This window comes from Apiospora aurea (genome assembly GCF_038362705.1).
Source record: "Apiospora aurea strain CBS 24483 chromosome Unknown utg000006l_segment0_segment0, whole genome shotgun sequence".
Lineage (NCBI taxonomy): Eukaryota > Fungi > Ascomycota > Sordariomycetes > Amphisphaeriales > Apiosporaceae > Apiospora > Apiospora aurea.
Genome location: NW_027117393.1, coordinates 1,639,615 through 1,663,969, shown reverse-complemented (window position 1 = coordinate 1,663,969; position 24,355 = coordinate 1,639,615). Strand labels below are relative to the sequence as shown.

The window sequence follows — 24,355 nt, the reverse complement described above, 5'->3', positions numbered from 1 at the left end:
AACATCAACGTTTCCCTCTGCAAACAACATGAACCCTTCTACCGCACCGCTGCACCCAGAACACTGATCGCGTACCTCCATCTTGTTACACTCCAGGAAGGATTGGTCAGAGCCATGTTTCTCTATATTCCAGCAGCTATGTGGTTCTAGGTAGGTCAGGTCGTCGTGAGCACAGGAGACAGACAGTATTATTGTTATCTATGTGATGTAGTTTGGCGCTTTCGAAGCTTTCGCGAACTTCTTCCTCAATAGTCGCTAGAGTCAAAAAGACGCCTAGAACGAGCCCAAGTACTCTGCCAAGAGTCATCTCAATCGTGTTACAGAGTTTCCAGCTACGGCGATGGTCTACTCTGCGTCAAATAAAGATGAGAGACATTCCATGCATTCTTCCATTGCTTTTAGTAGTAGCATTGCTAGCGTATAGCAATACGGCAATAGCAGCCTTCTTTTAACGTGATACGTATGGGTTGCTGCTAATCCTGGCTTCCGTCACGAATCCTTCTTCGTTCCCGTCGCTGGTCTCGGCTTGTCTGTGCCCGGTGCCGCCTTCATCGGCGGCTCGCGTGCCTGTACCTTCGCTCCCAAGACCAAGCCCAGGATAGCCGCCAAGGTGTCGCTCACCAACATGATGACCCCGTTGCAGGCCAATTGCCACGACACAATGCTGATGCTGCCCAGCGGCGCACGAGGGAATGACAGCACCCATTCCGCGTAGTAAGGGAACCAGCCGTGGGGAAGCCAGAACATGGGCTCTTTCGAGTACCAGAAAGGCAGAAACATCTTCAGGCCTCGAGTCGCGGTCCAGCGAACGACGCCCACGGTGCGGTCGAACTTCGTCTTGACTCCTTCGTGGGATTTCTCTAGAGCAGCGGCGTTAGAATTGATATCCTTGTTGATGTGTAGAGAGCAGTGTTGCAAGGAGCCACGCACTCATCTTCTCCAGCTGGTCCAACAGCTTGTCATGTTGCCTGCGCAGCTTCGCCCATCTCGCAAATTCGTCCTGACTGCTCGTAGCATTCAAGTCGCGGCGGATCTTCAAGTATTCGCTCTGCAGCTTCTTTCGTTCACTCGTCGCCCTCGAGGTCTGGGTCGGCAGCATAAGGTATAAGGTCCATAGCTGGAATAGTGCCGCAGGTCAGTAAAGTCCACGTATGACGTGTTGGGGTTGGGCAGGCTTGTTGTACGTACCAGGTTATTTATTGTGCCCGCGCCGATGGTGTTCACCAGATGCGCAGCGAGCTCCACGAGGAACACAACAAGTATAAGGGACGGCATGGTGGTGTCCGCCAGTACGTGCTGGTGCGCGTGGGATGGTGAAGGTTGCGGTGATGACGATGATGCGGAGGCTCTGTCCTCGAAGCAAAATCGTGGCCTTGGACCATATTGCTACCTACGGATGGCCCAAGAGCTGTTGGTGGGATAGGTACCTGATGGCCCGCTACCTGTCGGAGGAAAAATCGACTTTTCCGCCGACAACCCCGCCAATACGCAACACACACCGCGATTGGTCACATTGGATTCCAGCCCAAGGGCTAGCTTCACATTGCTTGCTCATTGGGGCTTTCTACCGCGACGCAACGCCTTTCGCCTATCCGATGCACGCTTGAAGCCTATCTGGAGAGATTGCTTCTCCGACCAATGATTCTTATTGAAGCGCTGATCTTACAACAATGTGGTGATTCCACAATATGTCTCGCTCCTTAGACAATGACATACTGTCGAATCTCAGGTCCGAGGATCCATCCACCGTGTACCGGGACATTTCCAGCATTTTGAACCATCCTCCTGGCGATGGCCTCCTAGAGATAGAGCTGCTTGGCAGCAGCCATCCTCTGGAAGCGGGCGTGCACTTTCTTCAAGATGAGAATGCTATAGCCATACCGAAATTGAGGCTTGTACAGGCCTTCTTTGTTGCTCGCGAGATTCTGTCGGAGCATCTCTTGAAGCCGACTACCCCCCAAAGGAGAAGACCGTGGGAGCGACTTCCGTCATTCTCCTTATGGACCCGGAACATCTCACCGCTACAAATATCAGGAAGAAATTTATTGTCTCCCGGTTGCAGGCTGGTGCGTTACCAGCGCAGCTCATGCAAGCAGAGCAGCAATTCGTCGATAGCTTGCTTACCTCTCGCCTACACCGTCATACCAAGTCTCCCACGCTATGGAGTCATCGTCGTTGGCTGATCCAAAACCTTGGGTCTCTTCGGGCGTCCGAACGCATAAGATCTGATCTCATCAACGTAGTCATGATAGCCGCCGAGAGGCACCCGAGAAACTACTATGCATGGAGTCATGCCAGATGGCTGTTCGATGTTTCCCGTAAGGACGAGTCCTTCTCCCCTCTGCTATACAAGACACTCGTGGATGACGTGAAGAACTGGTGTTTCAAACACCACGATGATATCTCGGGGTGGACATACCTTCAGTGGATTCTCGTAAGGATCGAGGACGTTGAGGAGGGGCAAAAGCTGTGCTCGCTGGTCCTTCAGGACACGCTCAACATCGTACAATCCTTCCACTGGACAAATGTATCTGTTTGGGATTTTCTACAAATGTTGGTCGCAAGAGGGTTCATCCGCCGCGAGCTTTTCGAGTTGTTCCTGCGTGTCAATGAGTCCTTGTCTTTGAGTGCTTCAAGCACCGAGGATGCCGGCGGCTCATCGGCATCTAGAACATTGCTTCGGGCAAGGCAGTGGGCCGCTCAGAATCGGGAGGGCGAGTTAAGCAATGGGCCACTCCACATATGACGATATCTCTGCGCATTCTTTTTGTAGCTTCTATGCGGCGAAAGCTTTTTTAGATACGGTCCCCCACGAGCTTCAGCTTTAACACGAGATTTTTATCATCGACTATCCACAAAGATCACCTGGATGTATACAGACGTCCAGCTTGTCGCGGATTTGCAGTTCTGGCCACGCAATGAGCTCGCCTGCGCCACACGCAGGTGTGAACGGCATGAGTCGCTCATGTCTCGGCTCATCCGTCTGCCCCCTTACTCGCATCACCTTCATCGAGACCTCACGACAAGTAATACCTCAGGGGCTCCAGGTCAGTAATAAGTCAAGCTGGCTTTGTACATCATCAGACTTGCTTTATTGCGGGTACAGTGGCTGCTAGCTGACTCTCGATTTATTGCAGTAACCCGGCGACTAGTACAGCTAGTGCAGCTTGTCCATTACACGAGATTTCTTCATATCAGAGTCTTGAAATTGCCTGGCTATACTTTGTAGCTTGCCGTGCCTTTTGTTCCGGAACGAGGAGAAGGCAAGTCCACTCTCACGCCGAGGTTCGCCGTTGGCATCATCCTACGTACGATGTTCACGATGATGGGACTCGAGGATCGGTCGCACAATTACATTGAAATGGAGACCCAGCGATCTGTGGAGAGTGATCAGCGCACTCTAACCCCGAAGCTGACAGAGCCGCTTGGCAGTTGGAAGTCGGTGGTTTCTGGGCATTTAGCGGGCGCCCCCTGCTGCATACCAGGCTGGCTCAGACCAGTGTCCGGATTGACCAATGGACTTGCAACTGGGATCCCCGGCCTTTGCAATTTGCGGCATCAGGATGGGGACACGCTTGCAGCTCCCATGCAGCAGGGGATTTTGTGCCTCTGAACAAATGTTCCGCATGGTAAAACGCCAACAATGTTCGCTTCAGGGTCCGTACATGGATAGCATGAACCAAAACGGGCGACAGCACGTCCGAGACGGACTTGGTCTGACCTTACGATGTATCTCTACAGTATCTTGGAGGTAATCACAGGGAAAATCTCCGCGTAGGTCGACAACCAATCAAAAGTCCAGCTGAGTATTGAGGAATAGATAACGTAGGACGATCGGTGTCCGGCTCAGAGTCGAATGGCAAACATCAGATAGACGCAGGCACCAGCCTGAGGTCTGTGATCCTCTCAAGCTGGGCAAGTCGGGGTGTTTCCCAGGGGAACTGTCCTCTGATTGGTGTTGTTAAGATGGCGCTACCGTCTGTTCATTATCGGCCCCTGAGCTCTCCACATTTGCCATGTCCGGTACCACGCAAAGGGTGAAGATGGGATGGAGCAGAACACGGAGGAGCTACGACCGTTACCGTTGTATTCGAGAGGGGAGGGGAGTGCAATGCAATTCGACCCAACCGCGTTTTAACCCCTCGAACCCATTGCCCGATGGCACCCATGGCCCCCATGGCGCCAGGCGCGGGCGGCCAGGCCAAGGCAAGCGAAGAGGCCAACAGGTTTGGTGGTTGTGAATGCATGGCATGCAGGCGTTTCTGCCCCCCGTAAGCATAGGCGATGCGACCAAAAAAGGAATGCGTTACAGGGGCTGAGTCCATATGATCGACCTTGGCCAGTGCTCTCCGAATCTCTCCTGGGCGGGCAGGCGGGCGGGAGTCGACTCAATCAATCGATGAGGCGCTTTTCGCCTTTTCTGGGATCGACCCGGTCTCTTTGCTTAGGTTAGGTCGGCACGTTAGTCGGTACGTTTTCCTTCGCTCCACCTGCCCGCGCTGCTGGCTTTATACGGCCCTCCTCCATCTTCGGTAGCTCTTGATCTTACCTCCTTTCGCTCAAGTTCAGCAACGCCGCCCAGTTGCTGTCGTCGAGTGATTCATACTGCTTTTTCTGTGTTTGAATTGCCGTACAGGAGGAGCTTCGTCAACGTTGGTTCCTTTTTCTTCTCTGCTTTTGTTTCACTCGACCGCAATTGTGTTTCTGGTGGCGTTGCTCCTGTCTTGAAATACCGGTTGATGCCAGCGTCCGCCTGCCATCAGCTTGCTTTCAGAGGAGACACTGCATTCTTTATATAACATCACTTTTTTCTTGTACACTCTTAGTTGCGTTGGTGGGGAAGCTCCACAGATCGTCCATCTCGGATGCTGTCGTCGTAATCTTTAATGCTAATACTATAACTGGATCTCCTCCCCCCATCGCCTACCTTGGGTAGTATTCGAGCGCGGTTCCGATCCTCTCTCCACCGATATAGTCCCTTCAGCAAGGCAGTTAAGAGGAGTGCCTATCCAGGGAACCCTACTGCTATGAAGTTTACTTGCTAGCAGCATCAAAGCCATCATGTATTGGGTTGCCACACTGCTACAGCTCACACTATGGATTTCCAACACTCAGGCCGTTAACCCATTCTTGGTGAGGCATACCGATGGCCCCCACGAGAACGTTCAGCTTCGAGATGTCGCGGCCAGGGGTGTATTGGCGGGCAACAACAGGGCAGCTGGGATCCCGCCATTGGGGTTCGTCACCTTCAAGTTGACACCGACGAGCCAACAGGTACGTTTCCCTGGGACATCGTGACCATGATATGCCTGCTTAACCATGAACACAGCGAGACGAGCCTCATGGCAACGTGGTCAGCCGCGTGGCACAGAATTTGGCCCGGAAGTACAGTTTCCATCTGCCCAGTCGGACTGCCGCCTCCGACCACGTTCTTGGGGGCAGAGAAAACAACTACCACATCGTCAAGGCCAACCCCCGGGAAAGAGCAACAGCGCGGGTATCGACCAAGATGGAACCGACTACTCTTACTTTGTTGAAGCACAATTCGGGTCGGATGGGTCGTTGATGTACATGCTTCTCGACACGGGCGCCAGCAGCAGTTGGGTCATGGGTTCCGGCTGCACGTCGGAGGCTTGCTCGATGCACAACACCTTCAAGTCGGATGGCTCCAGCACACTGAAGGATTTCGGTAAACCATTCTCGGTCGAATACGGCTCCGGCTCCGTCAGCGGCAGCCTGGTCACCGACACCGTCAAGATTGCTGGGATGACGGTCACCATGGACTTTGGACTGGCGAAAACGACGTCGCAGCAGTTCACGTCCTTCCCGTTCGACGGAATCCTGGGTCTTTCGATCGGTAACGGCGGTCCGCAGAACTTCCTGGTGGCTTTGAAGGGAGCCAAGGTAGTCGATACCAACGTCTTCGCCGTGTCGCTCTCTCGCAACTCGGACGGTCTCAACGATGGCGAAATCGCTTTCGGGGCACCGAACCCAGACAAATACACTGGGGACATTGCCTACACGCCTATCGACGCCAAGAACAAGGGCAGCTGGGCGATCAATTTCGATGATGTCTCGGTCAGCGGCAAGCCGGTTGGTATCAAGGGCAAACTGGCCTACATCGATACGGGTACAACATTCGCGTTTGCGCCGCCGGCTGATGCCAAGATCATGTACGGGGCCATTCCCGATGCCTCGTCAGCCGACGATGGAGTGACGTGGACCATGCCGTGCGATACCAAGGCAGAACTCAGCTTCAGCTTCGGAGGAAAGGGCTTCAAGATCTCGCCCAAGGACTTCCTTTCGGCGCCGGACGACAAGAATCGCTGCACTGGCAACATCTACGGAATGGAGGTGGTCCGCGGAGCATGGCTGCTTGGCGGCACGCTCCTGAAGAGTGTCTACGCTGTCTTTGATATGGACCAGGCACGGATCGGTAAGTACCCACCCAAGAAATCCCCAGGGAAGTCTTCTCGCCCAACTCAGCTGACACGACGCGCAGGGTTTGCGGCGAAACCTGCCACCACGCCGTCGACGACGTCGTCGGCGGCTTCCACGACCATTGTGAAAACCACGACGCTTGACGGCGGTGCGGTCGTGACTACCACGATGACCTCTTCCGGGCCGGGGCCAACGGGCGTCGGCCTCACCGGGCACCAATCATCGGGCCCAGGGCCCACCAAGGCCCCCGAAGAAACGGACTCGTCCACCCCCGGGTCGCCGGGTGAGCAGCTGCATATTCGAGGGTCTTACGTGTCGTTTTTCTGCATTGCATCGATCCTAGCGATCATGGCTTAAACATGACAAACCGAGCAAACTCGGGTTCTTACTAAAAGACTAGAAACCCAGGAGGGATACGTGGACTTCAACGACAGCCACGTGAAAAGCATCCATACGTCAGCGCTCGCCAAAGAAAAAAAAAAAGGGGGGGTGCATTATGTATAGATAGGTATCCGCGGGACATGAGGACCGAAGCTGGATGAAGGCGAAGGGGCCCGGCCGAAGAAGCTGGGTCCGCTGCCACCTGAGCCCGCCAGCGCCATTTAAAGATTATGAACACGATGTAATAGAACATAGGAATTCGATTCTAGGGGCAGACACACACACACACACACACACACACACACACACAATGTCTCCTAAATCCTCTCGCATTGAGTCAATCAGCCGTAGCGTCGTTGTTTACTAACCATGGATTGAAGAATGCCGTTTTGCCATTAGTAGATGTGGCTAAGGAAGGGCTGAGGTGAGACATTCCTAGTCGGCACGCGTGTAGTGTACTCTTTTTTCTCAATTAAGCCTGCAACAGAGGATGTAAGCGAAATAAAGTATTGGTGACGAGAGTGAGAATGCGTTGTGTCATATGCATTGAGCAAACAAGACTTGGTCAGGAGTACGTCCCCCTATTGTTGGCTGCCCCTTGTCTACTTGAGTCAGTAGCAAGCCGAGTCCAAATGTACACGTTGTAGACGGACGCGTCAAAGCCCCAGAGCCAGAGGCCTATCGGGGCTATCATTGGAACCATGCAAGGGGGCTCCCGATGTACCTCGACTCTAAATTTACCCCCAGAGTACCTGCCAAGCTACTCCCAACAGCTGCAGTAGCCACACTACCAACTAAAACCCCCAATTACCTACTACCTACTGCCTCACTGATGTCGTGAGAGGTGACATTTAGAGAGGGTGCCAGAGCCACTGTCCCATCTACGCGACAACAAAGCCAAATCCCATAATAATTCCCAGATTACGCAATATCGTCTTCTTGCCTCCTTGCTTAGGGCGCGGCCCGGTCATTCCCAACTCCCCAATTTGGTTGGTTTCGCAAAATGCTGCCGCGATAATACAATGGCCAAGGCCACCTCCCACAACACCGGCTCCCTTAGAGAGGGAGCATCGACCCTGAGCCACAGCGAAGAGCAGCATGGACTGCTGGCTCACCCCGACCACGACCACCACGACCACCATGACGTCCTCTTCGACGCCACCGCCGACGCCGACACCGACGCCGACAGCGGCGGCGGCCTCAGAGCGCAACCCTCCAACGGCAAAGCCATGCGGCCCGGCAACATCGTCACCGGCGCCATGCGCTCGCCCCGGACCCCGAACCGGGTACGCTTCGACCTGACCCCTACCTCGATCCCCGCGCCCGCCAACGGCCACCTGCACGGCCGGCCCTCGGACAGCAGCGACGGCGACACCGACGACGACGTCTACTACGAGGAGAGCGACCTCCTATACTCGGAACCCGATAGCGCCCACGGCGCCGACGTGTCCCGCCACCGGCTGCTGACCGACATCGAGGCGCCCTCGGTGACGCTCGCCAGCAGCCCCTGGGGCGCCGAGGACGGCGACGTGCACTCTTGGGCCGAGGCCGAGCGGGCGCGGCCCAAGTCGGGGCTCCAGTCGGCCTTTATGAACATGGCCAACAGCATCATCGGCGCCGGCATCATCGGGCAGCCGTACGCGTTCAAGCAGGCCGGCCTCCTCGCCGGCGTCTGCCTGCTCATCGGCCTGACCGTCATCGTCGACTGGACCATCCGCATGATCGTCATCAACTCCAAGCTGAGCGGCGCCAACAGCTTCCAGGGCACCGTCGAGCACTGCTTCGGCAAGGCCGGCCTGGTCGCCATCAGCGTCGCCCAGTGGGCCTTCGCCTTTGGCGGCATGGTCGCCTTCGGCGTCGTCGTCGGCGACAGCATCCCCCACGTCCTCGAGGCCATCTGGCCGGGCCTCCGCGACATGCCCGTCCTCGGCCTGCTCGCGGACCGCCGCGCCGTCATCGCCTTCTTCATCATGTCTGTGAGCTTCCCCTTGACATTGTATAGGGATATTGCCAAGGTAAGTAAGCCAAACCCTCGGCCAGTCGCCGTCACAGTGATGATATTACGGGGCTGACCAGGCGGGAATACACAACACACAGCTGGCCAAGGCAAGCACGTTCGCCCTCATTAGTATGGGCGTCATCTGCGTGACGGTGGTAGTCCAGGGTGCACTGGCACCCGACGAGGACAGGGGGAGACTTCACTCCCCAATTGCTCACGATCAACACGGGCATCTTCCAAGCGATTGGGGTTATATCATTCGGTACGGTTTTCTTGCGCTCCAACGCATCATCACTCGCTCGGTCTAACGATAGCGTACAGCTTTTGTTTGCCATCACAATTCACTACTTATCTACGGGTCTTTACGAACACCGACTCTCGACCGGTTCGCGCGAGTGACACACTACTCTACGGGCATATCCATGGTGGCCTGCCTGGCGATGGCGCTCTCGGGCTTCCTGGTCTTCGCGGACAAGACGCAGGGCAACGTGCTCAACAACTTTGCGCGCGACAACACGATGGTGAACGTGGCGCGCCTCTGCTTCGGGCTCAATATGCTGACGACGCTACCGCTCGAGGCGTTTGTGTGCCGCGAGGTGATGCTCAACTACTTCTACCCGGGCGTGCCCTTCAACATGAAGCTGCACCTGCTCTTCAGCACGGGCCTCGTGGTGAGCGCGACGGCCCTCAGCCTGCTGACGTGCGACCTGGGCGTCGTGTTCGAGCTGGTGGGCGCCACGAGCGCGTGCGCGCTGGCGTACATCCTGCCGCCGCTCTGCTACATCAAGCTGAGCTCCCGGAGCTGGAAGACGTATCTGGCCTGGGCCGTTGTGGCGTTTGGGTGCATCGTCATGGTCATCAGCATAATACAGGCCGTGGTCCAGATTGTGACCGGTAAGTCGAGGCTTCGTTTCTTTCTTTCTTTTTTCTTCTCTCCTTTCCCTCTCTTGAGCCGTGCCCTCCTTGATCGTAAGGCTAACCTTTTTGCCCCTGACAGGCGGCGGGGATCATGCGCAATGCATGTAATTCCATATATACGTAGAGAGAGATATGACATGTTGTACCATTATTATCATCATCGTTATCGCCATACAAAGTTATGAGACGAGTCCAGGAGTTTAGAATAGAAGGAAAGGGAAGGAGGCCACGTAGAAGCGGGCTTGGACATGTCGGACATTGATGAATACCAAAACTCCAGACTTATTTTTGGCCAGAATACCGCCTCCACTTCTATATCTGGCTCTGCCTTAATACCTACTTAGTCAAGGTAGGCTAGGTGATCATCAGCCAGGCCAGACCCTTGGTGCATACCTCGTTGCAGAGGGTCATCTGGCAACTCTGTTTAACCGTGGCTGACGGGCAACGGGAATCTGGAAGTTTCGGCTTTGCCAATGGAGGGTCAGACGAGGCTAACTAGGGCCTACCAGAAACAGGCGTATCCGTACCAAGAGTAACTATCGGTGTATGCACACGCATGCCTACTTACTACAGCTTACCTGCTCGCATAGGTAGGCAACCTAGTACTTTGCAGCCAACAAGTGGAATGAGTTCAGTGCGATGATGATGGATAATATATACACGCCTACTCCGTACTTGGACAAATAATATAAGAGAGCCGACCTATCAATATCTTATCGCGATATCTATCCACTTGCCCTCCCCGATCATCCCACCCTCCCTTGTATATATATGCAAGTAGGGTGGTGCATACATATTCTAGGCTCGTTTCTACGGACCAGCTGACCTGGGCCTATCAGCGAAGCGCCAGCCACTCAGAACACGCTCACCACCACAATGACACACCCTCCGCGCAGGCTGGGTGGAGATCTGGGCGGGAACCAACTAAAAGCTGGAGTTACCCTCGTGATGGGAATGGTGTATGTGTGTAGGTGGACGAATCCAGATGGACGTTGTTGCCTCAGCCAACGATAGGCAGACAGCCGAAACAGACACACACAGACACACACACACACACACACACACACACACATGTAGTAGAGAGACAGAGGGGGAGCAAGGGATCCATCATGCGCGCAGAGCCTAAAGTGTTGAAATGTGAAGCCGAAGCGGGCACTCTGGCGATGAACCCCGCCTTTCCTTGGTCAAAAAAAAGAACAGAGGTCGTAGCTGCACACAGGACCACATGCTGCTAGATACTTTGCTAGTTGAACAAGTAGACTGGCATATATGTGTATATAAGTATCACTGTATCTACTCATCGGCCCCCTTCGTCGTGAGATTCCAAGAGTCCTGCTTACCATAAACCCATCAACCAAGTTGTCAAGTCCTCTCGTCGCTCCCGCCTACGACTCATCATCGTCACTAAACTGTAAGTTCCCATCACATCTTCTTCCCTTGAGCATTCCATATAGAAGACACTACTGGTCACTTGTCTGCCGGCATGTTTTTTTTCCCCCGAATCCCTTCACTGCCCTCCGCATTGGTCTTTAATAGTAAAGGGTCTCTCATCTTGGTTCCACATATCACACAACGTGCCTATCATCAGAGCATGCAGACTACATACCTACTACTGCTGCCCAGACTATGGGCGTATATTCCCGCTTATAACTCAACCCCTTCATCCCCGTCACTACCAAATACACATCGCTTCCGAGTGTTTACACGCTCTACATGATTGAAACCGGGAAGAGGAAACAGCCACTCATTGTTACTAACACAGCAAAACACACCGCAGTCTTTCGACGACACAACCAGACCACGACAACAAGATGCATAACACCTGCCCCAAGTGCGGAACCGCCTTCAGCGGCTCGACCAAGACCTGCGGCTCATGCGGTGCTGTAAGTTGCCAACCTCGGGAGAGAGAAATGGGGCGGAGAAGAAGAAGAAGAAAACACGCTTCGGATAACTGCTGACAAGTTCTCCCCCTTCTTCTGCAGACATGCCCCCAGTAGATCCAGCACACGATATGTTTGCACAGTCGTCATGAAGAAGCGAAGCGCGGTGAGCGGCAGTTGGTGAGACTGAGGGCTCTTGTTTCTTGTTTGCTCCCCTTACAGAACGGGCCATCGAAATTGGTCTGCTAGCAAGATCTGATATGACCATGGTAGCTCGTACGAGTCAGTATTATACAAATATAGCCAAACGAAGGAGACTGCTTCCAGATGTTGACTCTTCTATGTCCTTGGATCTTGCAAGATATCATATGGCTTTGAACGGCAGCCAGCCAGCCCCCTTTGTGATGACATCGGACAAATGCATCTAAACTCATGATATACACACGCCGCATTGGCCACTACGCTTTGAGCAACGTCATGCCCATGTTATGTATCGTCCAGTCTCGGGCAATAGGGCATTAAGCACGGCTGCTTCCCCGTGTCTACGGTGTCTGTCCACTGAATCTAAAAAAGCAAAGCTGTACTTGCACAGTACGGCCGTTTCACAAGTGACACCGGGCAGGCACGAGAGATCTAGAGTATAGTGCAAGATTATGAAGAGGAGATATGGAGAGAAAGACGGCAGCAACACATCGGTGCCTTATCAAAAACAAACCATGTCCGCCTCCGGATTCAGTCTAACGCATGGGGCTTGTATCGAGAAAGGGTAAGAGACTTTGCGTGAAAAGAAGAAAGATTTAGGATATAGCCGTATTCTCAAGGGTTGCCTTTGGCTCGCCATTCTGGACACATAGACATCGAGACACACAATGTAAACGTGTTTACACACACCACACAACTACCACCGAGACGAAGACAGTCCATAGATAAGTTTCCCCGGTGCCTTGCTCTACTCCATCTTCCTTTCCACCAGTTCGCCAGCCATCAGAGTAACGGTAGCAAGTGCCGTGACTAGTCCCTTGTCCGCCGCTAGCCTTTCCCTCCTGAAGATTAAACAGAAAGGGGAGTAGGAGAAAAAACGCAGTGCCGAAGCCATCCAAAGTAGCACGCCGGGCCGAGAGAACCAGTAACGACGAGTGACAGATGGCGAGACGAATCAAACTCCAGCCGGAAAACCATGATGCACAACAGATATGCGGATGTATCAAAAGCCCATTTCGCACCCTCTTCCCAGGATTGTGCTGCCACCCCGCTGTACCACACCGATATTATGCCAAGAACAGTAGCACGCAGACCAGACGTGGTCCCTGGCTAGCTGGACCAAGTACAACGGCAGTGCATTACAAGGGGCACAGCCTAGAATGTGCAAGACTGTCGGTAATAGTAAGAAGCTTGCGCAGGGGGGCCCGAACCGTTTCGGAATGTTGGTCGTTTAGAGAATCATGCATCCCTTCTTGTGGCGGGCGCCGGGACCTTTGCGGGAGAGCAGAGCAGCGCGCGTAGCATGCTCGAAGACCTCACGCACGCCCTCGTTCGTCTTGGCGGAACACTCAAGGTACTTGTAGGCACCAATCTTCTTGCGAATCTCCTCACCCTGTAGAACGTGTTGTTAGCAAGGGCCGACACAAAAACGGGGTAGTGGTCTTTCGGGAAGTAGCTTACCTCTTCTTGAGAGACGGGCTTCTGGCTCGTCTTGCGAAGCTCCTCCTGAATCTTAGGATCGTGTCGCAGATCCTTCTTGCATCCAACGAGGATGATGGGCAGGCCCTGGCAGAAGTGAAGAACCTCTGAGATCCACTGTTGATAGGGGGGGAGCACATTTCAGTCAGCTTATCTTGCATAACGGGATCAACAATAACGACATACCTTCTCCTGGACGTTGTCAAGGGAATCGGGCGAGTCGACAGCAAAGCAGATCAGGATAACGTGGGAATCGGGGTACGAAAGAGGTCGGAGACGATCGTAGTCTTCCTGGCCGGCCGTATCCCAAAGGGCCAACTCGACGTGCTTTCCATCAACCTCAACGTCGGCGACGTAGTTCTCGAAAACGGTGGGGACGTAGACCTAGAAGAGTCAAAGCTGTCAGCGTGTATTCCCCTTCCTCTCGGTAGACATGGCTACGATTGATGTGTGATGGCAGTCGTGCATCTTTGATGGACGAGGCGGATCAGGCTGAAAACGGGGAAAGATGGCGGCGAAATGGTCGATTTGCGAGGCAAGTCGGCGTCGGAGATGAAGGCATCTGGCGGAGAGATGGATTGGATGGGAGGCAGATGGGCCATGGAGCTTTGCTTCTCTTTCTTACCTCAGGGAATGTGCCCTTGGAGAAGACACTGGATGGCAAGACTTGTCAGTGAGATGTGATGCAATGCAACGAAAGGCAGCAAAGCGAAGGGAAAGGAAGCAGCGCAAGAGCCAACGGGCGGAAACTCACATCAACAAACAGGTTTTACCGCAGGCACCGTCGCCAACGATGACGAGCTTTCGGCGAATCTCAGCCATGGTGTCTGTGGGATTGGGAGTTTGGTGGTGATGAGGGTATTCAGAGAGCAGACGAGGTCGCGATTAGGGGAAGAAAGGAAAAGCTGCAACAGGCTTTTATTCTTCCGACGGGTCGTTTGTTGTTGGGGTATTTATCGATATGCAAGAAGTGGGAAAAGAAACAAGAGTCACAGATGGCCTAGATGCAGATGATCTGGGTCGTGGGGGATCGCAGAGATGAATTTCTTCTCCTTTTTGATGGAAGAAGAAGAGTTGGATGGTATGTAGTACGTAGACGTAGTAGTGGTTGGGAATGGGTTGATTGCGAGGGAGGTGGAGGATGGAGTTTAAAGAGGAGGGCGGTGGAAAGCACAGATAGGAAGTAGGTAGGTGTGATCAGGTTCAGGTCTGTTTTTGTCCCAGTTCGGCTCCAAGGTACCCTCTGTTGTTCGCTGGCTAGAGGTAGGCAGGCAGAACAGCTACTCCTCTGTCTGGTGCTGCTAGCACTGGCACTGGCACTGCTAAGCCGGAAAGTCGCCAGAACAAGGGAACGGGAACCAGACGCGAAGGGGGCAGCAGAGACAGACAGGACTGACAGGACAGACAGGACTGACTGGGCTGGACAGGCGGGAGACAGCCTGCCAGACACGACACGCCAGGACTACACAGGGACAGGACAGTACAGTACAGGACAGACAGGACAGGGTAGCAGCCGTCAACTCAGTAGCGCCAGGTCCTAACCTAGCAGCAACCAGCAGCTCAGACTAATAAGTACCGCTACCACGACTAGGCCCTGTAGTCAATAGTGGCCAAGGCAGGGCGAAGGCAAAAAACAAAACAAAACAAGAGGCCCTGGCTGCCTGGGGAGCAAGCAGCAGCAGTATGTACATGCCCTACACGCCCTACATACCTACATCAGGTGCCTGCCTACATGCCTACATTGATGGGGATGGCCTGAGGTAGGTAGCCTGTAGCCTTTCCAATCTCCGCCTCGGCTCAGTTCGCTGCTCCAGTCGCTTGGCTGCCCGTCTCCGTCTCCTCTTCTTCCACCCTTCCACTCTTCCACTCTTCCATTTCTGCGGCGTACCTGATGTCGATACCTACATGCCCTTCCCGGCTGGTACGGTAGCCCAGGGAACAAACGACTGGAGGAGGGTCCCATTGATTGATTAATCATGGATCGGAACAGGAATCCAAGTACCGTTCGTACTGTGTTGGCAGAACTTCAGTGCACAGCCTTAGGAGGTTCCGTTAATTATGGCCTTTTGGGCGGGTTCGACTTGTTCGGGTTTCGGGCTACCAACACTGCGCCCGCCTAACACTTCAAATACCTCCAGACCTCCTGCCAGTGTACTAGCTACCGGCATCCCGAGACCACACAGCACACACAGTGTCAGCCGGCACTATGGAGGTGGTTAGGTAGGTAAGTAGGTAGGTAGGTACCTAGGAAAGAAGGTAGAGAGAGTCTCTGAAGGCTGGCAGTGTGTCTGGCTCCTTTTACATACGGACGTCCTTCCGGCTGTCCTATCTATTGATGCATCTACCTTAGGTATCATCCAGTAATTGACTGGCTGGTCGGTTGTTGATTGGACCACCGTTTTGGCTCGTCGATGAATGATGAACCACTTGACTTGACTTGTCAGAGTCAGCGCTCTGCCGCACGCGTACATGACGAGCCCACACTGGGTGGAGGCTGGCAGGCAGGGCAACTGTCCAAAAAAGGTCCTACCCGGACATATCTGACAACTGACTTACGTATCGTCCTCTGTGGCTTTGTGCTTCTCTTCATTTCGTTCCTTGGGCTGAGAGAGTTCCTCCATGCCGCCGAGGATCAGCTGGGAACGATGCTGATGTTCGTCCCTTCGTATCGGCTATCTCTTCCTTGGGAGGCAGCCCAGCCAACCCGGGATACACCGCCGAGAGCCCTCTGCCGTGCTACGTGCAGGGAGGGAGGCAGGGAGGGTTACTGTAGCAATAGCGACTGGATTGCTCCAATCTCCTACCGGCTAGCTTGGAAGCATTACCTAAGCCGCCATTCATTTCCCTCTCACATGTTATGAGAGCGACGCAGCAGCAGCAACAGCAGCAACAGCGGCATGCCTTGGCTGTTGATCGTTGGCATCATGACTTGCTTATGTATGTATCACATCCACGGATAAATTGCAGCAGGTATAACTCACCTGCGGCATACTACATTGGGGAGCTAGCAGCTCTAATAGGCTCTAATAGGTGCCAAGTTGCAGGACGCGTTAGCTCGACATTTGATATCAAGTCTTAACTCTTTTTCGGCGTTTGGCGAACAAACAAGCAATTGCCCACCGCATGGTGTCTTGTCCCAGCCTCCCGTCTCTTCTGTGCAGTCTCTTTTTCTTCTTTTGCTTTCTCTCCAGGTTCAGTGAGTGATAAGGTGCTGGGGCTCTGGGGGGTGGTGGTCCTGCATTGGCGGTGTCTTCCAGTTGATAACCTCCATCGAAAGTTCTAAGTTCTAAGTTCTTACGGAACTGCCTGCCTGCCTGCCTGCCTGACTGTACGTGCGTGCAGTAGTAGTATCATAGTGCAGGCATGGTTCCGTATCGAGTGATGATAATAAGCAAGCATCTCATGTACTTCAGACGGTCCCACCTGCAGAACGAATGCCTAGCTTGTGGAGGCGGAGCCGTGCATTGCAGCCCATCCTTACGTTGATGTCAAATCCGGCATCATCAACTCTCTGTTGATTGTCTCTCTTTCTTTCTTTCTCTCCCCTTAACCCGCAGCCCGGACTGTTTACTCAATCGACACGCAACACATCAATAGGAGAACAACGCGTACGCACATCTACACCGACGGCCAATTGCTGCTTCCAGAGGCCAGGGAGAGAGCCGGCCGTGGCTTACAGCGACCCAGCGTATCAATCTTGACTAGGTTAGCTCAAGCCAGACCCAAGGATGTGTCTTGTTTCTCCCAGGGACTACTGACGCAATCTACATCTCTGAAACACGAGCTGGAAATAGCAAACAGGCACGCGCTCTCCAGAAGAAACCATGCCGCAGCCAAACCGTGACTCGTTTTCTCATTAGCAAGTTGGCACCGGAATAAAGCCTTTTTTCTCGCATGCGTATCCGGCATCGCAAAGATGTACGTGCGGCTTACGCAGATATGTATGCAGTCATGCACTCGACATGGGCGTTTGACAGTTTGGAGAGCCATCGTGGCAGAAGACGACGCAGCATGTATCGTTGATGAACTAACAACATCCATCGACATGGCCTTCTTTGAGCCTGGGGTTTTTTTTAAGATGACCAATCCACCCCATCGATTTCGTTTAACAACAACCCTGATAGAGCAAATTGGTCAACATCGGCGACATACGACAGCAGAGAGTTCTTTGTCGAATTCCTTCGGGCTAGGACATGGAGAAATACGATGTCCATTGCTTGTTTGATCAATTCATTAGACTGCCCGATGGAATGCAGCAGCTTAACCTATTCGAGTAGGACGCTGTCGCAAGTTTACGAGTGCGGATTAAACATGCACCGGACAGCATAAAAAGGGTACTTTGGTACTTCTGTAGCGGCTAGCTCCCCTCCAGGCCGGGCCTTGAAGACCACGAGCTCCGGGAAATTTTGGTCAGCCAGCAGTGCGAGTGTGTGTCAGTGCCAGTGCAAGGAGCCGGCTCACGACAAAGGCAAACAGCATGCACCATTGACCCCCGAGTGCCCTGCTTTTCTTTCTGCTAGTATAGTCAATCGGCTGCGGGGGCCTCTCGAGAAAGAAAAGAAAAAAGAGCCGCCATGCAGAAAATCCTCAAACGTGTCGCTACCGCCGAGCGGGTGGTGGCGAGGCGCAAAGCTGCCCGAGATCGCCTGCACTTCAACAAGGAACGCAAGGACGAGGAGTACGGCCTGCGGAACCAGGGCCACATCGTCGCCCGCGACATTGGCCGCGCGAAGCAGGCCATCAAGGACGACTGGAACCTCGGCCCCCTGGCCCCCAACTCCCACACCGGCGAGGCCGCCGCTCAGTACGGCGCCATTTCCGAGGTCCGGTACAAAAACCCTACGTCCCTGCGGAATGAGCAGAAGGAGGCCCGTTGCGCATGGCTGGGCGGATACAAGAACCTCAACATCGTCCCCGGAGACCGTGTAGTGCTGCTGCACGGCCCCGACAAGGGCAAGATTGGCCGCATCCAGAACATCAACCAAGATGATGCCAGTGTCGTGGTCGAGGGCCTGAACAAGGTATGAAACCACCGCTTCAAGTACACGCACGCCATTGCAGCGGGGAAATGAACTAAACAATGAAATGCAAACCAGTCCAACATCAAATTGCCCTCGGCCTTCACAAACGAGAACAACCCCCCGGTCATGAACATCGAGCTCCCCATCCCCATCTCCGGCATCCGTCTCGTGCACCCCGTCTTCGATCCCAAGACGGGCGTCACCCGCGACGTCATCATCAACCAGCTGGTGCACCGCAGCATCGTGCACGACCGTCTGACCGGCAAGGTCGAGTGGACGCGCCTAGTCCCGGGCCTGAACATCTCGATCCCGTGGCCCAAGGAGGAGGAGAAGGAGGTGGCGGACCACAAGGTCGACACGCTGCGCATCGACGTCGAGGAGCGCACCTTTGTGCCGACGCTGCTGCGCCCGCCCATGCCCGAGACCGTCATCGACGAGCTGCGCAACAAGTACAGCAAGTTCCGCACGCGGCACGAGCCCGAGTACCTCGCCCGCCTCGAGGAGCAGGAACAGGCCAAGAAGGACCGCGTCTACCTCATGGACAGCATGCGCAGCCCGCTGCAGGAGCTGCACCGCGCCGAACGCGAGCGCAAGAAGAAGAAGGGGAAGCCGCGCCTGACGGTCGAGATGCTCGAGGAGATCGGCAAGGTCATCGCCAAGAACCACGAGAGGACCTTGGAGGCCGCCGGCGTATCGGATGCGGCCGTCGCGCCATCGCCACAGACCAGCGCTCCCTTGCCGTCAAGTACAGAGTCAACGGCTCCTCCTCCTTCGGCCTAGGTGCGAACACCTGCATCTTGGAGGGCGTGTGTATGATACCTGTATATAGACAACGGCTGCCATCCGCATCTGGGTGAGATGATGGCAGGATGTCTACCTACTTATATTGTAAAAGAAATCATGTCAACCGCAAAACTGCTCCGGCCATGATGTTGCCCAGCTTGTTTTGGTTTACGTTCTGTCACTACATCGCAGGTGTGTAGCCAGATGTGCCATATCAGCCGGCCTTCAGTGAAATGGTGAGAACAGCAATGGGCGTCATAGCAGACGTTTCGTGATATATTCCGACATGGTCTATCTAATACCGGTAATCCCATGGGTGACTACTGGATAAAGGCTATACACATACGGAAACGATGTTGGCCAGCTACGCAGGATAGTTTAGAGCTTTTACCTTGTGTTCGCCCATCAGCGCATGCTACAACTCATTCGGACTTCCTTTCCACATAGGTCAACACATAGGTATGCAGAGTCCAAATTCACCTTGCACTCTTGGGGTGGATGTCTTCATGCACTCCACGCAACAATTATATGCGGCCGAGCTTGACTCGGAGTACACCGTTTTACTTTATTCATCTCGTTCACTTTCAATAGCAGCTATAAATGTGAACCTAGGTGCCCAGGAGACTCAACTTCTCCATTCCGGAGACACTAGGCGGCTCCTGCTTCCTCCAGCCCTGCTGCATGGAATCGGCCAGGACCGCATCCCCGCCCGTGGGCGCATAAGCGTCCCCATCGACGGCTTGCCCGTCTTCGCCGCCAGCCACCTTCTTGTCCTCGCGCTTACCCCACACCTCCTCGACGCCGAGCCGGCAGCCCTCGAGCACCTCACCCGTGAGGGCCTCGACGGTGCGGGCGCGCTCGAACATGCCGCGGCGAACGAGCCCGAACACGAGTCGCTCAACCTCGGACTTGGTCGCCTGGACGCGCTCCACGAGCCGCCGGACCGAGTTGACGAGGTACTCCTCCTCGTAGACGGTGCCCTTACGGCCTCGCGCGCGCTTCTTCTCCTCGCGCTTGCGGTTCTTGGACGTGGCGCGGCTGACGCCCGTCCCCGCCGTGCCCACGCTGCCGGCCCTGCCCGTGTAGCGCGTGAACAGCGAGGCACCGCCGGCCGAGACCCGCGACGACGCCGCGACGCTGACATCGTCGGGCAAGTTGATGTTGACCTCGCCCTCGTAGAAGGCAAGCGGGTCTTCGGCAGCGCGGCGGCGCAGCTCGGCGATGCGGGGTATTTGGGCGCGAAGCTGCGCCTTGCAGTCGGCCAGAAACTCGGTCGACGAGGCCAGAGCATCGGCAAGGCCGGTGTCTATCGCTGACTCTAGGAGTTCCGGCCGGCCATGCAGGGCCACCAGGCGCAAGGCGTCTGCGAACTGATAGCCCTTGCATAGATATCGGACGGCGGTGTCAAGAGACGAGAGATGGTCAAGGTATATCATGGCGGCGCCAGCATAGTCCTTTGCTTCCTCAAGTGCGTCTGCAAGGGCTGTTGCCAAGTCGTTGAGCGCATCCTTGGCTAGTGGGGGTTCTTGCAACGAGGCAGTGAATAGGGCTTCTCTCCAACACGAGACACCTGCAGCTCGGTAGCACCGTGTCGCTGACTCGTAGTCATGGAGGGATTCATAAGTAAGGCCAGCCTCGCGATTCTTCGACTTGGACTCCAGATACTCTCCGTATAGACGCGTGAGTATCTTGAGGTTATTTTCATCGTAACGGTATAATCGAAGAGCATCTGCGTATAGACTATGCTTGACGGTGTACTCTTGAGCTTCTTCGTGTGCTGCTAATGTCTGTAGGTGTGTAAGAGCTTTAGCACAACGACCCAGATGATCGTCAATGGAAAACTTCTGGCGCAGATCTGGTAGCTTGTGAAGATCCTGTATGAATGGTAGGTACTCTCGAGGATCGCGTTGGGATTGTTGCGCCACCAGGAGTGCGAGATCGAGGTTGTACAGACCAAGCGCCTCATCAAATAGCGTGTTAACATCTGCAAGGAAGCATATGTGCTCAACGGCCTTTTCGGCTAGCTGCTCATCTTCCTGCATCAACTGCGCAACAACCTGCAGTCCATCCTCGAAAGCGGGTGGCGATTTGCAGACGTTGGCCGTAATGATATTTTGAAGTGTGTCATTGTCCACAGTCTTTCGAGACCGTAGGCTTGCCAGAACAGCATCGCAGACAGTGTTGGTCTTCCCAACGACCGTGTATGTCCCAGGGACTGCCCCTTGTTCTATTGCCACGGGCGCTTCGATGCTTTTGGCAGGTTTGGTGTTGACATACATGGTTTGTGTGACATCTTCGTCCCGGAGTGATGAGAGAAAGAGATCGACATATGTGACGTCCTTCAACTGATCCAGGAAGACGGTTACATTTTCCAAAAACTGCTGTGGTCGATGATCGTACAAAATGTTCATGTCGACCCGTTGAGTCCTGCAGTAAGAGAAAGCCCTTTCGTAGTTCATTCCTTCGATCAGCTGTCGTATGCCTGCGACGACCATAGCTCTCGGAAATATTGTCTCCGTATTGCCTCTTGGCATCTGAAGGATCAAGCTCATGTTGGTCGGCATCGCTGTCACTAGCCTGGCGCCTCGCTCGATGCTGCGACATCGTTCGTCCTTCTCAGGGTCGTCGGCGGGCACCTCGAGGTCATCAATCTCAGTAAGATGGACAAACTTGAGCAGATGATTCGTAGTGGTGAAGATCAAATGATCCGGTGTAACCAAGAACGAGGTGCAATTCTTGACCAGAAGACGAGATTTGCCAACTGAGCCATTTGCATAGAGATGACCATTCTTTGTAAGGCCATATATGCACAAGGTATTGTCCTGGATGGAGCCAGTGACAACACACCAAGGCTGCTGTACAGGCAAACGCAGTGACTGTTCTTCGACAGTACCACGTTCAGCTGATACGTTTGTAATTTTTCCAGAGGTGGCTTGTGCAACACACTGGGCATCGAGTGACTGAGATTGACTAGCAAATCCATATATTTGACCAGCTTTCGTAGTATCGGCCCGGAGTAGTTGGCTCGAAGTCGCATCCAACTGCACGGAGCGCCTCTCCGGATATTGATTTTGAATCAAGAGTTGAAGGTTGCCGTTATCGCAGACCGATACTTGCCTCGGAATGAGTATGCCGGTTGATGTTATATCCGACAGCGACGAGGTGTTCACCAATGATGGTACAAGTGACCGTTGCCCCTTAACCTGCCACTTATATAGCTCGACGCCGCCTTGATGAAGGACGGCCATATAAGCATTATCGGGAGAAAAGGCAACATCGACAATGCTAGACGTCAGCTGCAACTCGTACATTGCCATTGGAGGGGGCATATTTGCAGTTCTTAAAGGTGTGAGTTTAAGAGTTTGGCCATCGATGACAGCGACGGCGCCGTGGTCGTTGGGAGGTACAAGCGAGCCACGGGCGATATTGAATATAAACTCGGCCTGTAACAGCTGCCCAGATTGCTGCGACGGGATTGCCATGGCAAGTAGTAGGGCCTTCTCTGGGTGCCAGGTCAAACAAGTAGGAAGCTTATCTGACTTGATCTCCTGCTTCAGATACCAGTGGTAGTTTCCCGTAGTCCAGAGCTGAATCCTGTCATTGAGTGTGACAGCAAGCACAGTTGAGTCACTATTCCACTCGAGGCCGATTTGGTCACCAGAGATATCTCGACCGTCGGGGGCTCGCAGGGAGAATTCGCCATGTCTGAGACCGTTTCTTTCGAAGAATATCACATCGATACCTCCAGCTTTCCGTTGGATGCTAGCGATCAGGTTACCAGCCGGGCGCCAGCTCAGAGCGCCCTCCATGCCGTCGACAGCCTCACTCACGCTATCAAGCACACCCTCACGAGAATAAACCCGAATTACTCTTCGCGTGTCCGGCTCGATCGAGTTGATTGCAACGTAGGCACCGTCACCTCTCCAGCTGATGGTGGTCCTTGCATCATCCTGGGAGCTCAACGCACCTTCATCGACCTTTTCAGGGATGGTGGGATCCCGGAGGGCTTTGGCTCCTTTCCCCTGAAACTGTGTTTCCTTCTTGCCCCAGCCGACGGACACTTGCTTCGACAGCTTGAGATCATCTAAAGTCATGGTGGCATCGGTAATGCCCTCGAAGTTGCGGCTCATGAACACGACGGTCCGCGCCTTGGTGGCAATGGCCAACAGTTCCTCGTCGGGCGACCACTTCGCAGCGGTGATGCCCTCATCGATGGAGCCCATAATTTCAATGTGCACGCCATCTTGAGGGTTGTCAGACTCTCTGACGAGGACGATGTCGCCACCTTCGAGCACCAAGATAGTGGTGAGGTTATCACTGAAGTGATGCAAGCTGACAACTTTATCGACGGGCAGCTCAGGGTTTGGGCTTAGCGCCTCCCATGATGCAATCTCTTGGAAGTTGCTGGGCGAAAAGCAGCCAGAAAATCAGTTCACGGTTCGCTTTTTTTTTTGCTGGCTTGGCAGAGATTCAAGTGAAGGAAGATTTTGATGACGACCAAGGCAAAAACGGGCGCGCAGCTTAACTCACAAGTCAGGATCGCCTTCGGCATTCACATGCTCGGCAAGTCTGAGCAGCCGAAGCTTGCCATCCTTCTCAGAGGGGCCGAATGTGCATAGTATTTCATCTTTTGCGGGGTCCCAGCAGGACGAGGTGATGGACTCGCCCTCGTAGTCGGCCGGAGGCGTCCAGGACGTGTATGATATGTTGCGGAGATTGCGCATCGTGTGATCTCTTTGCTTGACACGCTTCAAGTCGTATCAGCCTTTTGCGTCCAGTCTCGAGGTTAATTTTTCTCTTGTAGCAAGGATGTAGATAGCTGTGTGCTGCAATAGGCTAGCACAGTTCCGATGTCATAAGAATCGGGACTCACCGGACACTACCGAAGCGCTGTGTACCTCACACACACACACACCCTCTTTCACGAAGAGCAGGCCAAAAAAATCGATATGGTATGACCCCTGGTTCGATGTGTACATCAGAGTACCTTGGCTGCTTGGGTAGCACCACACTCGTTCGTGTTTTTTTTTTTTTTTTTTTTTCTTCGAGTCGGGCCAAGGTGCGGGCAGGCGACGAGCGATGGTCCAAGCTTCACCCCGGCCGCTTTTTGCAGATTAGAATTGATCGGCCACAGGCCAGACCAGCTAAGCCTGGACACGCCCCATCTGAGAGCATTTCCCCAGACTTTGTTTCGCATGGCTACAAGTAACCGACTTGTTCTCGACCCTTGAACTTTCCCCATCTTCACGATC

The 24,355-nt window shown here is 54.1% G+C and overlaps 7 protein-coding genes across 7 annotated transcripts; 4 read left to right on the top strand and 3 right to left on the bottom strand.

Moving 5' to 3' along the window:
* Nucleotides 1-489: 489 nt before the first annotated feature.
* On the bottom strand, nt 490-1,275 carry PG986_009123 (Protein GET1; the record flags this gene model as incomplete). Its single annotated transcript, XM_066845345.1, has 3 exons — nt 490-860; nt 931-1,117; nt 1,189-1,275. The coding sequence occupies 3 exons, from the start codon at nt 1,273-1,275 to the stop codon at nt 490-492; spliced, it is 645 nt and encodes a 214-aa protein (XP_066697743.1).
* Nucleotides 1,276-1,670: 395 nt separating this feature from the next.
* On the top strand, nt 1,671-2,746 carry PG986_009122 (uncharacterized protein; the record flags this gene model as incomplete). Its single annotated transcript, XM_066845344.1, has 3 exons — nt 1,671-1,675; nt 1,730-1,972; nt 2,035-2,746. The coding sequence occupies 3 exons, from the start codon at nt 1,671-1,673 to the stop codon at nt 2,744-2,746; spliced, it is 960 nt and encodes a 319-aa protein (XP_066697742.1).
* Nucleotides 2,747-5,061: 2,315 nt separating this feature from the next.
* On the top strand, nt 5,062-6,584 carry PG986_009121 (uncharacterized protein; the record flags this gene model as incomplete). Its single annotated transcript, XM_066845343.1, has 4 exons — nt 5,062-5,274; nt 5,330-5,405; nt 5,468-6,436; nt 6,487-6,584. 4 exons carry the CDS (start codon nt 5,062-5,064, stop codon nt 6,582-6,584), a joined length of 1,356 nt encoding a protein of 451 aa, XP_066697741.1.
* Nucleotides 6,585-7,844: 1,260 nt separating this feature from the next.
* PG986_009120 (vacuolar amino acid transporter 3) lies at nt 7,845-9,847 on the top strand (the record flags this gene model as incomplete). The annotated part of the gene is made up of 4 exons (XM_066845342.1): nt 7,845-8,837; nt 8,920-9,070; nt 9,143-9,715; nt 9,819-9,847. 4 exons carry the CDS (start codon nt 7,845-7,847, stop codon nt 9,845-9,847), a joined length of 1,746 nt encoding a protein of 581 aa, XP_066697740.1.
* A 3,204-nt stretch (nt 9,848-13,051) lies between these two features.
* PG986_009119 (cell wall organization and biogenesis) lies at nt 13,052-14,121 on the bottom strand (the record flags this gene model as incomplete). Its single annotated transcript, XM_066845341.1, has 5 exons — nt 13,052-13,213; nt 13,282-13,416; nt 13,486-13,683; nt 13,925-13,952; nt 14,054-14,121. The coding sequence occupies 5 exons, from the start codon at nt 14,119-14,121 to the stop codon at nt 13,052-13,054; spliced, it is 591 nt and encodes a 196-aa protein (XP_066697739.1).
* Nucleotides 14,122-17,873: 3,752 nt separating this feature from the next.
* PG986_009118 (mitochondrial 54S ribosomal protein uL24m) lies at nt 17,874-19,100 on the top strand (the record flags this gene model as incomplete). The annotated part of the gene is made up of 2 exons (XM_066845340.1): nt 17,874-18,320; nt 18,396-19,100. 2 exons carry the CDS (start codon nt 17,874-17,876, stop codon nt 19,098-19,100), a joined length of 1,152 nt encoding a protein of 383 aa, XP_066697738.1.
* A 611-nt stretch (nt 19,101-19,711) lies between these two features.
* PG986_009117 (Elongator complex protein 1) lies at nt 19,712-23,827 on the bottom strand (the record flags this gene model as incomplete). The annotated part of the gene is made up of 2 exons (XM_066845339.1): nt 19,712-23,507; nt 23,634-23,827. 2 exons carry the CDS (start codon nt 23,825-23,827, stop codon nt 19,712-19,714), a joined length of 3,990 nt encoding a protein of 1,329 aa, XP_066697737.1.
* Nucleotides 23,828-24,355: the final 528 nt, after the last annotated feature.